The following is a 17007-nucleotide window of genomic DNA, read 5'->3' as shown; positions in this document are numbered from 1 at the left end:
CGATTTTTGATAAAAAAACAAAAAATGGCGTCAGGTCATTAATTAACAAACATCGAGAGAAAGAGATAGATAGAAGAAACGAGTGAAATAGATGTATTATTTATGTCTTAATAGTAATTTTAGGCTTACAAAATTTTTTTTTCAAAAAAAACTAACTAGTAACACCTTTTGGGGTGTTGGTTGTCATGTGCCTGGTAAAAAAGTAATCTACGTCTTTTCTTGGAGTTCAAGTTTGCATACAAATTTCATCAAAATCGGTTCAGTGCGCTGAAGCGTTTTGGTCGTGAAAGACAGACAGACAGGCAGAGCTACTTTCACATTTATAATATTAATAAAGTTATGTATATTTTGCCATTGTCTGAGTAATCCTAAAATATATAATAGATAATAGCAGGTAATTTTCTTACACTATAATTGTATGGGGTATTTGTTTGTGATAGTTTAACATAAATATGGTTCTGTATGTTTCAAGAATATCCCTACGTGACTACAGTCACGTCGACTTGGAATTCAGAGAGAGACCTTTCTCCTGGAAAACTGTAATTATTAGGATTAGTAACAACTTATAAGTGATCCATTGCTGGGTTGAAGATCGGTACACATATGACAGTATTTCCTCAAAATTAGACACATGCAGGTTTACTCACGATGTTTTCCTTCACCGCCAGGCACGATTAATTACTTTGCCTTGCCGTATTAGGATGGAATTTCTCTTATATAAGAACTCAGGAATAATTATGTTCCTAATATATTAACTCGGGATCCCATTGACTTCTCGAACTCGCCTTTTATACATAGCCCTCTCAGTTGGAAATATCCCCCCACAGATTTAATTGGTGTACGGGCTAGTCTGGATACCACCAATACATATGCAGTAGTGTGTTCCGGTTTACAGAGTGAATACGCCAGTCTATCTATAGCCTATTCCAATGGAAGTAGGAAAAAACATAAGCAAACATTAGATTTACGTATTTCATGCGATTTACTAATAACTCAGCATTATTTTGATCTACTAAGAGTATATTATCAATACTCGTATATATTTATTTATAGCACAATACTATTATACTTAACAACTTATTTAAACTGTAATTTTACTTCCAAAATTCTTATTAAAAGTTTCGTCGATGTTCATAGCGTCGTTTTTTCACAAATCCATAGTGAATATCATAGATTAATCAAGCTCTCGACCAATGATATCGCGTCTTTTTTCCTGTTATAACTGGAATAGTGTATACTCGTATATGCCCAAGGGATGTAATGAGTCGAGATGGCCCAGTGGTTAGAACGCGTGCATCTTAACCGATGATTGCGGGTTCAAACCCAGGCAAGCACCGCTGTTTCATGTGCTTAATTTGTCTTTATAATTCATCTCGTGATCAGCGGTGAAGGAAAACATCGTGAGGAAACCTGCATGTGACAAATTTCATAGAAATTCTGCCACATGTGTATTCCACCAACCCGCATTGGAACAGCGTGGTGGAATATGTTCCAAACCTTCTCCTCAAAGGGAGAGGAGGCCTTTAGCCCAGCAGTGGGAATTTACAGGCTGTTGTTGTTGTTGTATGTAATGCTTTAGTTCCTGGTGTTGGTGGTGCATCGGTGAAGTATGAAATGGTTAAAATTTGTCATGACGTCCACTTTTGACATCGGTGATCTCTTACCATCGGGTGATGAGCAAATTCGTCCAGTTTTTTTGAAAAATAAAAACAAAATCCGATTCCTCTCAGCTGTCTTCTTACTTATCTTGAAAGAAGGAGGTAAGCGGCAACCGAATGGTCAAAATGACACAGTTGACCAGTATATGGTAAAAGCCACGGCATTTGATCGCCATAGCAGTACGTCTGCGTCTCTTGATAGAGGCAATGATGGTGTCGGGGACTGATCGCTGTCTCATCTCAGGATAACACTGTCAAGAATCAACCAACCAAACTTGCGGTTCATAAGCCTCATTGTATGTAAATTTTAATTACGTTTTGTATTCAAAAGCACAATGCAGACGTTAAGTAGTGCTTATTGATATATATTAATTGGATTTGCATTAGTAATTAAGACAATTTGCGTCAAACGCACACTAGCTATGAGCACGCATTTTTTAAACTTTGACACAGATTATGGTATGTCCCAAAAGTATAATTTACTTAAGCAGTTGAAGATTTCCTTCCAGTTAGAATCGATCGACAAAATGCATTTGGTACTTTTTCTATAAAACACTTGTCTTGTCTTCGAAAATTGTTTAAACGTTACAAATATGCACTCAATATGATAATTAAAATCAAGATGGACCTCCTTGGAGCTTAAACGCCGTCAACGACGAAACTAACTAACTAACTCAACTAAAAAATAATCATCAAAATTGATACATAAAAATAAAAGTAAATGCACGTATTGATAATCCTTTTGAAGTAAATTAAAAATGGAATGCAATTAATTATATAAATCTTAAAAAAGTTAATTTCTTATTAGATTTATTTTATGATTGAGTATAACTTTGAAGTTACATTAAATGCGTTTGAATGATTGATGTTCGATCTTAAAATATGTCCTTTTTTTAATGCAGGGAAAATCTTCATAGATACCCGACTCCTGGGGGGGGGGGGGTGTCGGGTTATGTGCGATTGTACTCACTAAAAACCCTGCCATGGCCGCCATCAGCACGGGAACGAAGAGGCTGTGGGATCTTAATCGATTTAAATGTTAAAAAAGAGTAACTGCTGAGTTTCTTGCCGGTTCTTCTCGGTAGAATCTACTTTCCGAACCGGTGGTAGCTTCACTTAATTGTAAAAAGACGATTCAAAAGTGCTTGTAAAAGCCCACTTGAATAAAGTTTATTTTGATTTTGATTGATCGTAGCACATCCGCTGCCCCTCCCGTGCGTTAAAAATATGTCCTAGCAAAAAAACAGAAAACAATATATTGACAATATATTATAGTAACTAAAATCTTCTTTTACAAAGATTAAATTAAATATAAACATTATGAGGTCTCTAGTTAAACTTTTATATCTCTTTCTCTCATGATTGATTAGTCATTTGACAGATGAAGACACAGCATCGTTTAACTCTTAAACAACATTTATAGAGTAATACATTATAGAGAAATAAAAAAACAAAAAACACAGCTGTAATATAAAAAAAATTATAAAGATTGGATTTTCTTTTACTTTTTTACTATACTACCATCAAAACCCAGTATCTTTGTGTTTCGGTTTGAAGGGTGAGTGAGCCAGTGTAAATGCAGGCACGGGATATAACATCTTAGTTCCCAAGGTTGGTGGTGCATTGGCGATGTGAGAAATGGTTGATATTTTTTACAGCACCATTGTCTATGGGTGATAATCACTTACCACCAACCAAAACTAAAACCAATGACCAAAAAGTTATATGTTCAAGACTTAAATTTTCAACACGTATAAAAACTGAAGTATTTAAAAACCATAAGACATTTTGTATTCGAATGTACCATTTATGAAATAAATTAAAAAGAAAAAACAGTAACATAAATATTTACAATACATATTTAATAACATGTTGGATGATAATTATTAATTATAATGGGCGTTACGGAGCGTTTAAATAGCTGGAAAAATATTTAAAAACCAACCCTTTTAAAGTTTCTTACTTTAGTTATAACAAAGAATTGTAAAGTTCAACATGGAAGACTTAAACAGTAATCATATAAATGGATCGATAAAGAAAATGAATTTCATACTGCTATGCAGCGGTCTCATAGTACAGGGGAAAAAACTTACACAGATTAAAAAAATCAAATCGCGACTAATATATATTATTAACTTTTTATGGCTGAATAGTGATCTACTTGGGGCTATTTGTTGGTTCATTGATGGCATTAAAAACGGGAAAACTTTCGTCGAAGTCACGTATATAGCACCATGCATAACATTCAGCTTTTTGGCAAACTTCAAAGCAATATTTATCATATACTACGAGGATAATATACGCGATTTGATTAATGATTTACTAGAACTTGAAGATAGAGATAAAAAAATTGATGTTAAAAGGGATGGACTAAGGAATGACGCTTTGAATTTCCTGCATTTGATTTTAAAATCTTCATTTGTATTGAATCTTGTTCTAATAATCGCTTTCACGATCGGTCCTTTCATTGTAATCGCTACGATTTATATAAAAACAAAGGAGGTTGACTTACTGCTGCCGTTTTTGATAAAATATCCTTTCGATTCTCACGATATTCGATACTGGCCGTTCGTGTATGTCCATCAGTTTTGGTCGGGTGAGTTTGAACACGTTTTATTCAATAAAGATGTCCATAAAAAGCAAGAATAAAATACGATAATAATATATAGATAAATGTTGAGCACGAATGAAATCACTAAATTAATATCTGTGATTATTGGATTTATTTTCATAACAACAACGACAACGCCTGTAAATTTTCAACTGCCGGGCTAAGATCTTCTCTCCCTTTTGAGAGTTTGGAACACATTCCACCACGCTAGTTCTATGCGGCTATATAAACATGTGGCAGAATTTCTATGACATTAAACACATGCAGGTTTCCTCGCGATGTTTTCCTTCACCGCTGAACACGAGATGTACTATAAAAACAAATTAAGCACATAAATATTCAGTGGTGCTTGCCTCGGTTTGAACCCGTAATCATCGGTTAAGATGCACGCGTTGTAACCACCGGGTCATCTCTAACTAGTTGGCTGTGATAATGCTTACTTTGTACAATAAGAAATTTGATAGTTGTGATTTTTTTATTGGTTCCTTTCAGTTGCAATAGTCCTGGTAAACATATGCGGTGCTGATCATCTTCTGTATATCTGCTGTACTCATCTCCGTGTGCAGTTCAGCTTGTTGCAGTACGACTTGAGTAATATCGTCAACAAGAACAGCTACTTATCGAACCATGACCTTGGACTGGTTGAAACTGAACTCGTTGAGTTGATTAAATGGCATCAAGCGTTGATAAAGTTAGTGAATTTTTTACTTTCAAAAAAAATAATCTACTTAATGCACAAAGATCTACGCTTTATGCCGAGCTGGTTAAAAAAATCGTCGTTGTACCGTCGTCAGTTCTGATTTTTCATAACACAAGTGGTTTAGCTACTTAAATTGGGATCAAAGTAATGTATGTGATGTTGTCCAATATTTATTCATTTATTTAAAAAGAAAACAGTCATCACATATTTTACTGTCGTGGCTAGAACCCTGAACGAGTAAGTCTGACTGAAATATAAAATCTAAAATCCCAAAATTGTTGTTTTAGTAAATACTAGCTGTAAATGCGACTTAAACAATAAAGGTGATATGCGTAATGGCTGTGCGCGGTAATGGACCGTATTTAGACATTGTAGTGTGACTTTATTATTAATTTATATACAATTCTAAAGTAGACTAAGTTACTCCCTATTACATCAGCTACCTCCCAGTGTCCAAAATCCTCCAAAGTCTCGTCAAAATCGGTCGAGTCGTTCTAGACATTAGCCGGAATAAACATACCTACTGACAAAAATTGCCAAAAATATAATAGAGCAGTTATATATTTTAATATAACAAACAGACGGAGTGTCTGTTCGTAATTTATTATATCTATAGATACTGGCCACTTACCATCAGGTAACGAATTTGCCAGTTCTGCTCACCTATTTAAATAATAATTAAAAAAAATTATAGCCATTGTGGTTGAAAGTTATAAGGCAATTTTTCATGTTATTTTTGTCCACAGATTGTCGAATAAGTTGGAAGTAATATATTCGAAGTCAACCTTGTATAATTTCATCTCTAGTTCCGTGCTCATCTGCCTGACTGGATTCAACGTTGTTGTAATTGAATTATCATTTAATTATTATTCAATATATATTGTATTAGTTGTATGGGTTTTGTAAAAGACATGATGAATGACGCTGGTAACATGAAACTCTAATTTTTAGGCATTTAATTTAAGTCACTTAAGTCACTTTTGGTAATTTGTGTGATTTTCAAAGTAAACAGATTTAAAATTGAATAACTATATCCAACTTATGAAATATATTACAAAAAATATGTAATATATTGGAACCATATGAGATCAATCTTAATCTACAACCCACTAACGAAACTCAAAGGACTGGGAAGCAAGTCTGTCGCGAAATAAATACAAATAAAAAAAAATTCAATATAGATTTTCGTAATTTCTTGTCGTGTCAGAATTAAATTAATTTAGTAACTTAAAAATATTTGATTCATATATATATATTTCTTGTAAAATGTATAATAATTATAACACAAGATATAGTACGACACAACTTAGATGTGATGCTACATCCAACATTGGTAAAACCGATCATATCCGAGTACGCTCTCCCAAATTAACAATATTTATTACATATGTTAATATGATCTTTACAGAAACGTACTAACTTGTAATATCATATGACCAAATATATTCGTCAAATTTGACACGTCGATTTACACGCTCTTGCTTTCTCGGGTTGAACTGACGCGAGAATCTATAGCGACGAACAGCGTCGAATGGCGCGATAGGGAGCTGTTTCTATTGCTTGTATAAATCGGCAGTAATCACTTTTATTGAAGTTTCCGATGCTACATCTAAGTTGTATCGTACTATACATGTACAATGTATATTGTATGTACTCTTATAATTTCCAGGCGATACAAAACGTGGCAATTGCGTTCATGTTTCTAGTTTTCCTTTCTGCGAGCTTACTGCAAATATACCTACTTTGTTTCTTTGGTGATCTGCTTATGAATTCTGTGAGTTAAATACTATTCACTTTAAAGCATCTGAATTTTTAAATATACTTGTTATAAGCATGTTGTACACCTTGCTTAGGAATAAAGCGTCAATAGCGCGATGATTAACGCTCGTGCTAGCAATGTAAGTCTCAGGATCGATCCTGAATTCTTGGGCTACAATCGTACCTACTTCTAACATATGTGATTAAAGATATACATGTATAGTACGACACAACTTAGATGTCGCATCGGCAAAATTCGTAAAACCGATCACATCCGAATTGAGTACGCTATCCCAAATTATCAAAATTTATTTCTCATGCGAATATGATCTTTACACAAACGTAATAACTCGTAATATCGTATGACCTAATATGTTCGTCAATTTGACGCGTCGATTTACATGCACTTGCTTTCTCTGACGCGTGAATCTATAGCGACGAATAGCGTCGAATGGCGCGATAGGGAGCTATTTCTATGGGTTGTGTAAATCGGCAGTAATCGGTTTTATTTTCATTCCATTGCATTTTCCGATGCTACATCTAATTTGTGTCTTACTATATATATTTCTTCGACGATCAAAAATGATTAGCTTTAGCTTACCTGTAAATGGAAAACAATTCTACTTATTTATATTGATAACGATCATGGCCGTAGGCAGGCGGGGGTTTTGGGGGTTCAAACCCCCCCCGAAATTTTTTCGCTAACCGCTATCGTATTATCAAAAAAATATTTTGCGCTAATTAAACAAACAAAACGTAAGTATTTATCGGTTTCTTCAGAAAATTAAGCCGTTTGGTCTAGATGCGATAATAAATCTAAACAAAATGAATCATTTTAGGCACTAAGAAGTCCCTGAAAGGAAAGTTAACTTAAGTAAAGTTGACTTGGACAGGGACTTCTTCGTGTCTACCTTTAGTACGAATTCGTTCATGTTCGACTACGACTTTCCACCAGCGTCCTTTCTGATCAATTTATTTCGATTGATTTGAAATAATTTCCTTCTTTTTATACATTTTTGGAAAGCTAAGAAAACGGTTATGTTTTTAAAATAATCTGCAGGCCAAGTTTTAAAAATATTTTTTTTTAGTTTGAAAGCTTTTTGAGGAAAAATCAAAAAAATACTGAAATATTTCTTTTCCGTGTCGCATTTTTAAATTCACCGATAATGATTGTTTAAATATTGACAAATATCCAGTGTTTAATCGTTTTTATTGAACAAAAGAAAAAAATATATTTTAATTGATACCTTTTTTTAAATAAATTTTTGAAGTTGCATTTTTGACAAATTTTGAAAAAAGCTAAAAAACGTGATTACTCAAAATTGGTTCACTTTTGGATCATGCATAGGGGGGTTAAAATTTTTGCAAATAGTCACCCCTATATATATGTCGAATTACCAATAACCCTGTATATTTTATTGAGAATATTCATACTATATTATTAAAAAACGGATAGTCAGCGCTCTTTACCGAATACTCGCTGACTACGGAAGCAGCCGAACTCCTGGAAGGTAGTCTTTGGTGCATCCTATCCCTAAAAAGAGCAACTACCCAGACCCGTCCAATTATAGGCCAATAGCCATCACCTCCTTGTTTCGTTTCCGTTGGGATCGTTCAGCCAGTGATCTTCTGGAGTACTTTAGTTATAGATGGGCGGAAGCAGTTGAGAGCAAGGGGAGAGCATTGGCGGCCAGTCTGAACATAGCGAAGGCATTCGATAGCACAAAGTATGGCACAAAGTGCTTCTTTCGAAGCTCCCTTCCTACGGGCTTCCCTGGAAATTAATAATAAGGAAATTATGCAATTGGTTCACCAGCTTTTTGCCAGATCGGAACATTAAAGTCGTTATATACGGTGCATGCTCTGATTTAAAATTCGTTAATGCCTGTGTTGCACAAGGCTGCGTTCTATTACCCGCTCTGTTTCTTCTGCATGTCGGTGACTTGTTGCAAATCTGTAACATTCACTGCTATGCAGACAACAGTACTGTAGACAACTCATATACCGGCCGGGCTAATATTTCCGAGAAAACCGGAACAAACCTAAAATCGAGTGTTTATTAAACAAAGTTTCGAACTGGGGCCGGCTAAACATAGTTTATATATGATTGCTATTTTGCTATTAAAATATTTGATGGCGGGGAAGTACTGTCCCTTAGAATTCCCTTAGGCTTACTCTCTCACTTAGAAGTTTCGGACTCCCCGGCTAAAATTAGTAAACTTCAACCCCAAAAAGAGGCAAGTTTGCGCGTTAGCCGCTAAAAAAATACCATTTCTCGTATCTCCACGATTTCACAAGATTCCAATAGCCGCTACAGTATCGGATTACTTGGCGTGGATATTTCGAACTTCATTCAGTTCCGCAGTTAATTGAAACGCAAAACCAAATTGGGCATAATAAAAGGTCGATGTGCTTACCAAGGCAAGACAGCATTTCACGTCAGCCCATCGCCTAAGACTATACAAGGCGCAAATGCTGTCCCGAATACTTCTCTCACCCTTGTGTGCGTGCTCCTCAGTACTAGCTCCTTCCATTTGTCCGTATCCAACGCAGAGCGACTCGAATTATCGACGATCAAGCCCTTTTCGACCTGCTTGATCCTTTTTCTTTGCGTAGCGATTTTAGATCGCTCTGCTTCTTAGACCGAATATTTGACGGAAAATGTTCGTAGGCATTGTTCGGAATAATTCCGGCTACTGAATTTCACCTTCGGACATCTTGTCAAAATTCAAAGTTTCACCCGCACCACCTTAATGATCAAAAATCCACAACAGCACAATTTTTAAGACATTTGCACAACCATTCTGTTGAACCAGCTTTCGCTGACGCTTTTTCGGAACCGATACGGCTTCGGAACCTTAAAAAAAGAGCGTATTCCTCAAGGCCGGTAACGCACCTCTAAGCCTCACAGATGTATGTGATGTTGTCTCATATTTATTATATTTATAGAATAAACCAGTTGCTTTTTTTCCTGGAGCACGAACCCCCCCCCCCCCCCCCCCCGAAATGAAATCCTGGCTACGGCCCTGATAACGATACGATGTAAGTATACTTCTTTAATTCATTAATTTTGGAAAATCTTTGTGTCGAAAGGGCACAGATTATTTCGCTAATTTTCGTGAAATGTCAGATTGACATACGAAATTGACTTTTATAATTAGAATAATCATCAAATACATACTATCATCATAACTTGATTTTAAACATTTCACAAGTGAGTGCTCACAAAATGTTATTGCTAATCTGCTTCAGTCCTATTTTTCATTTGTAGACCATGGAAGTGAGGGATGCTGTATATAATTGTAAATGGTATTACCTGAATGCTAAAATTAGGAAAAATTTGATCATCGTACACAGCAGGTATGTTATATATTATATTGTAAAACAGTAACTGTCAATGATATCGTGTTCATATCTTGTTAAAGAAAACACTTTTTATAAACACACACAAACACACACAAAAACAATCTATGCATTTGCCAGTATTAAAACTTTGTGTATAAATCAACATTTTCGCAACCTGTAAAAAGATTTTAACATCAACTTTGAATTTTATATTTATGTAAATTATATTTTTTTAAATTTAAAAATAGAATTGTATCAGTAACATTTAACTATTTTTAATCTATTACAAAATAAAATTTCAGAGCTCAAGAACCTTGCAAGCTGACTGCCTTCGGGTTCTCTGACGTCAATCTCAGGGCTTTTATGAGTGTGCGTATTGTGTGTCTAATTTTAGAAACGTTTCCGAACCGTTCAGAAATCCGTTGTATAAGAGTTTCAAAATCTTTTTATTATGTTTCATTTTTATATTTCGAATTTCGAATGACGTAGGAAAAATCTTTTGAAGAAACCAAAGAGTTTTGTTATGAATTTATTAAAATAGATTTATTCTTTTGTTTTTTTTTTTTGCAGATATTAAGCAGCTCGTGGTCGTATTTCGCTCTGCTGAAAACGGTTTATAATCCAGTAAAAAATTAAGTCCTTTTATTTGATATTATTGTACTTAATTGTATTCTGTATTCAATAAATCAAAATTATTGAATACCCACTAATTGTATGTAATAAATTACTATGTACACCAATATATGCTTATTACATGTTGCAATGTTTGTTGTTACTTTATTTATTATTAAGGCTTGAGTAGTCCTAACTATTATCAAGTATTTAATTGGATTGCAAAGAGAACTATAAAATATATAGGGCAAGTTTAAAATGACTACACCGAGAGTATTCCGTAGAGTAAAAAATATATTATAATTGTTAATAATTTTACAAAATTTATTTTTATTTTGCTTATTAGCCAAGAATTCGTAATAGGGCACAATATCGTTGAGCTATAAGCAAATCGCGTGGTATATAAAAATCTTGTACTCTAAATAAAAATCTAAGTACTATATTGTATACCAATTATATCATAAATAAAAACGAAAAGAAACCTCATAATCTTAATGTCATAAATACGAAAGTTATATGTATGTTTGTTATTCAGTAACACTAGCATCTGAACGGATCTGAATTACTATTGGCAAATATATTGCCAACATATTCCTAACATCTGAACCCATTCAAATTAGTAGAAAAGATTTTATATTCTACGTATGTTAGTTGATGCTTATGTCAAATTTTGAAAGTTAATACATTAAAAATAGCTACTGATGTTCTGATCCTTCCTGCTTCTCATCGCAACGCGTATACTATTGAAAAGCTCTCAGTCCGTATAGTTTTATCCGTCATCTTAAAACCCAATATCAGATTTCATTTAAACAAAATTTGAATGACATATATTTCGGTAGCTGAGATGGCCCAGTGGTTAGAACGCGTGCATCTTAACCGATGATTGCGGGTTCAAACCCAGGCAAGCACCACTATATATATGTGCTTAATTTGTGTTTATAATTCATCTCGTACTCGGCACGAAGGGAAACATCGTGAGGAAACTTGCATGTGTCTAATTTTATTGAAATTCTGCCACATGTGCATTCCACCAACCCGCACTGGAACAGCATGGTGGAATATGTTCCAAACCCTCTCCTTAATGGGAGAGGAAGCCATTAGCCCAGCAGTGGGTAATTTACAGGCTGTTACTTTACTTTACTTTTTTATATTTGTGTCCGTTATTGAAAACCGCATCAAAATCGGTTCGATCATTTTTGAGTTTAATGTGCTATGTGAATATACAGACAGACAGGGGAAGCGAGTCTTATTTTACATAATATAAACGACATTAACACAAAGACATACGATAAGCGTACTATGCAGTATTTTTAACTTTTTTTACCTTTCACTGCGGAACGCTGAAAGTAAACGCGACATGATATCTGTTAGTACTTTTTAATCTGTGCTTTTAAAAGCACGTGGATTACGAAGTCTTTTAGAGCGGGCGTCCTGTATCGTTCACGGGGATAAATCAGTTTGTGGCCATCTTTTTTCGGTTGTTTGGAACACATGACCACAGAACACTGAATAATAGAAATGGCAGTGTCACTAAATACATATATTAAATGTATATCGTTTCATTGTATAAAATGACGTCGCTTACCGCTGTTTGTCCCTATGTATGCTTAGATCTCTAAAATTAAACAAGGGATTTTGATACGGTTTTTTTTCAATAGACAGATTGATTGAAAAGAAAGGTTTTATATGTATAATACATACATACAATATAGTAGAGAAACACTGATTATTTTAGAGGTTTCTGAAGATGTAGTGAATGTTTTGGCCTTACATTGCAAACGCTTGCTGAACCCTACGAGATAGATAAAAAAAGCTATGAACGTTGTAAGACATTGTATTTAGTATCACCATTGCACCCGTGCTAAGCCGAGTCGAGTCGCTAATAAATATATCATATTTACATCCTAATTTTTCAATGATATTATGAGTGAAAATTATACTTTAACCTGGAAATTAATTTTATCTAATTTTCATTAGTATCATGTATACCCATCAAAATGTTTATTAAACATATTTCCTATTAGTTATCTTACTAACTGTGTTTATTTCAATCAATTTCTGAGATATTAGTTATCTTGTAGATAGTAAATTTGTTTTATCATTCATTGCACATACATAAATCCATAACACATTTGATATTATATATTAGTTACGTAATTATTATTAATAAACACAGAATAGCAGATGTCACTTCTAACAGATATAATTCACAGGTCTAGCGGTACTCCGTAACTTTTTCTTTTCTATGCAACAAGTTGCGTTGTGCTTGATGCATGGAGCCATAGACACTTTAATCATGTATTTTTACAAAACAAGTTTTATTTATAGTTGAAAAATTCAGGCTATTTGTCGATTGAAACATTATTTCCTCTTTTCTATTACATACACTATGGATAAAATCATCTGGTATGCAATTATATTAAATAATGAAAGTTAAAACTTTGTGAATAAAGAAGTAATTATATATCTTTATTACAATATTATAATTATATATTAATTACAATATTCGAATCTTTAATAATAAAAACAAAACAGTGATTTCAAATACCAATCTCTCGAGCAGAAACAGCGTAATTAAAAAAAAAAAAAAAAAGAAAAAACACATGGCGGAAATTTTTTATCTGTGCAGCGTCCCGTCGCAGCTACAATAAGTCTCGTTGAAGCAACAAGTGGAGCAGGGGTGTGTGGGACGTTCAACTGCGCACTGCGAGTTACAATAAATTTTATCATTACCTTACATATAGATATATTAAATATTTAATTGAAAATAATGATATTCTAATAAACAGATATGTTATATACATACTAAACAACAGAAAAAAGTGTGCCTCGCCGGGGACCGTTTATTTTAGTTTATTTTTACATTTCGTCAAAAGTAAAAAGGATAGCTTGATAAAAACAATAAGTAAAAGGGACAACTAGATGTTTTAATTACGCAAAACGTATTACTACGTAATTAAAATGTATTATAACGTATAACTACGTAAAACAACTAAAGGCAAACGTCCCAATTAGGACGTTTTATAGTCTTCACTTTTTGCGCGTTAATAACATATCTGTTTACTACAACATCATTGATTAACAATTAAATCTCAATATAGATTTATTAATCTATATTTCAAAAATGGTTGGAATGATAAAAATGATAAGGAAAATTAAATCTATTTAATATTATCTAGCAGATTCAAAGGTAATAATGTTGACGATTAAATGCCAGTAATTATATAAAATATTTCTAAGAGCAATAATATTTTAATAACTCTCAGGTACTATGTTTACTTGAAGAGCTTGGTCTTGGTGTCATGTTTACTATCAATTGCTTCGTCTGGCATTGCATTATATTACATTGATTTAATTTGTTACTTAAGTTGCCTTGAATAAAATCTGTTGCGCAAAAGACTGTAAATATTTTATTATGAATCAGAGTGTAATGATTTGAGTAGCATTATATATAAAAGAAAATGGCCAATACGTTTCTAATGCATACGTTATTAATTAAATCGTTTATTAATTGTATTTACATTAAAAACATTTATATAAATATCCTTATATAATTTTAACTATTGTATTGAAAAGAAACAAATCTAAGAAAAAAGTATCTTGATAAAAAGTAAATTAATTTAAACCACAGATAATAAAAAATAATAAACCTCCTTGGTGCGAAGTCGAACGTCCCATAAAGATACATGACAAACGCGACAAAACAAAACTTCACTTTTGCACGTTCCCGGTACCTATTTTGTGGAAAGCGCGCGAAATACTATATTACGTCTACAATCTGAACAATGACCGTTTTTTTTTTTTTTTTTACAATGGCAATGCATGCGACTATACGGTTGTTATCTGTTGAATGACTTAAAAAAAGCAAATATAAAATTAAATTGTACACAATGTTCTAATGAATCAGTTTTCTTTACCTAAATTAAAACATGTAATTTTTTTATGCTAGTATCCATTATTACATTACGCATTCAAAGCGATTTTATTAAAATAGTTACAAAATATTAAACCACTGATTTCATTGATAAATATATCATCATTTTTACTATGACAACATTATTATAACGCTGATATAAAACGGTTGAAAGTCTTACTAACGTAAATAAATAGGACCATTTTCTTGAATATTGTACCAATGGTACATTAATTAGTACATGGTTTTTTTTTAAGGTTTTATTACATTTAACTTCTATTACACAACTTAGAAAATCAACTAAAAACTCTTTTTATCTATGAACTTACATAAAACGTTTCACTTTAATGAAGCTTGTCATACTTTATAGTATATAAATAATAGAAGATACCTGTATGTCTTTATTTAAAAAAAGGAGAGGGTTCGTAGACAAGCCTTCTATATAATACACTCAGCGGCACAGAATGTGGCCCAAACACATAATGTGGTTCAACACCAAAATTAAACACGAAATAGGGGTATTTTTTTTTTGTACATAAAATTTAAAGGTATTAAAGTGAATATTAAGTAAAAAAAAAGTAATACCTCAATTAATTATTTTTTTATCTTAAAAATAACAAATAACTCTAAAATTGGAAAAAAATATACAAAAGAAAGTTTTAAAAAAAAATTACAAAAACTTACGGGACTTAAAATTAATACCGGGTATTGCCTCCTCTAGCCTTGATGACTGCCTGCATGCGATCAGGCATGGATTTAATTATGTTTTTTATGTCAACCTGGGGTATTTCTTCCCAGGCGGTTATCAAGGCGGTTTTTAAATCACTGATAGACTCTGGAGGGTTGATGCTGGATCTGATGCGTCTTTTAAGCATGTCCCATACATGTTCTATTGGATTTAAATCCGGACTTCGTGCTGGCCAGTCCAATTTTGAAATTCCTACCTCCGATAGGTAGCTATTCACGCAAAATGCTGTGTGAGGTCGCGCATTATCGTGCATTAAAAGAAATTCCTGGCTTCCAATAAATTCCATGTATGGTAGAACATGTTCTTGGAGGACCTCTTCGAATTATCGCACTGAGGTTAAGCGACCTTCGATTATTGTTAACTCCGTACGTGCGTCTGAATTTATTCCTGCCCAGACCATAACAGAGCCACCATGAAAACTTACTGTTTGCCAGGTAGTGGTGGGTAAAAACCTTTCTCCTCGCCTTCTCCACACACGTTCGCGACCATCTGGATGCCTTAAGGCTACTCTGCATTCATCGGTCCACAGAACCTTAGCCCACTGCTCGTGAGTCCAATTAGCGTGTTCGCGAGCGAATTGAAGTCGAGCTACACGATGATGTCGGAGCAGTTCTGGACCTCGTGCTGGTCTTCGGGAACGCAGGTTTTGTTCCTCCATTCTTCTTTTTATTATACGCTCACTTACACGGACGCCTCTTGTCGTTTGTAGACGCTGCATTATTTCACCCGCAGTAAGGAAACGATTTCTCAATATTGCGAGGATGATAAATCGGTCATCTCGAGCTGATGTGCATCTGATATTGCCACTTCCTAGTCTCCTCGTGTATAGGCCGGTCTCATCGTATCTTTTTAGGGCATATCTTAGAGTTGTACGTGGTACATTTAAAGATACAGCGATTTCACGCTGCGTTAAACCTTGACTCCGAAGTAACACAGCTTGAGCGATTTGTGCTGAACTTAAGGCCATAGTTTTCAGTTTTTAGTAAGAAAAATGACTAAAGATTAAATTAAAAACAAAACAATAAGGGTTAAATGCACGACCGTTTGAATATCAAACTTTAACTCAACTGAGTTTTGGGCGTTTTTACACTTAATAACGTTAAGTGTCACTTAAACAAATACCCTTTTTTTATAACTTTGAAACTCATAAATTAACAAAAACTAACGCCACGATACGCTGCCACTTAAAATTCTCATACGCAACACCAAAATTGCATGTTATAAGAATTTCAGAGTTTGGGCCACATTTTCTGCCGCTGAGTGTATTTATAATAGGTACCCGGGGGCTATGGTATTATCAAACCTTGATGTACAAAGTCCACTAACAAGCAAGAGTAGGTAATAAAACCTTGAATCAAATTTTATTTTTTTTAATTTGATTAATGAAGGCCATGTACGGTTTTTTAAGTCGCCGTTATGGTTTATGGATTTTTATGGCTGATTGTTATTATTTTTATTTTATCGTCTGTATTTTAGGTATGGTAATATTACACTTATATAATCTATAATTAATTAGCATACTTATTTTGGTGTACATATTCTTGAAAATATTTAAAGTGAATTGAAGTAGGAATAAAGATAAAAAAAGCATTGACGTATTTCATGGAATTTGCTAATAACTCAGCTACATTGTGAACTGCTGAGTTATTCTTTATATTATAT

At 33.7% G+C, this 17007-nt stretch overlaps 1 protein-coding gene across 1 annotated transcript; it reads left to right on the top strand.

Moving 5' to 3' along the window:
* Positions 1-3653: 3653 nt before the first annotated feature.
* On the top strand, positions 3654-10708 carry LOC124539208 (putative odorant receptor 92a). Its single transcript, XM_047116506.1, has 7 exons — positions 3654-4254; positions 4762-4960; positions 5716-5812; positions 6639-6743; positions 9999-10087; positions 10375-10441; positions 10643-10708. The coding sequence occupies exons 1-7, from the start codon at positions 3654-3656 to the stop codon at positions 10706-10708; spliced, it is 1224 nt and encodes a 407-aa protein (XP_046972462.1).
* Positions 10709-17007: the final 6299 nt, after the last annotated feature.

The sequence above is a fragment of the Vanessa cardui genome, chromosome 22 (genome assembly GCF_905220365.1).
Source record: "Vanessa cardui chromosome 22, ilVanCard2.1, whole genome shotgun sequence".
NCBI classification, from domain to species: Eukaryota; Metazoa; Arthropoda; class Insecta; order Lepidoptera; family Nymphalidae; genus Vanessa; species Vanessa cardui.
The sequence above is the reverse complement of the archived record's forward strand: the minus strand, read 5'-3'. Positions and strand labels throughout refer to the sequence as shown.

Bases quoted from the DNA above. Each gene is read 5' to 3' on its own strand.
- LOC124539208 (XM_047116506.1), top strand. From the start codon at position 3,654: ATGGAAGACTTAAACAGTAATCATATAAATGGATCGATAAAGAAAATG. The intron at 10,088-10,374 runs GTATGTTATATA...ATAAAATTTCAG, and splicing joins TTGATCATCGTACACAGCAG to AGCTCAAGAACCTTGCAAGC. The intron at 10,442-10,642 runs GTGCGTATTGTG...TTTTTTTTGCAG, and splicing joins ATCTCAGGGCTTTTATGAGT to ATATTAAGCAGCTCGTGGTC.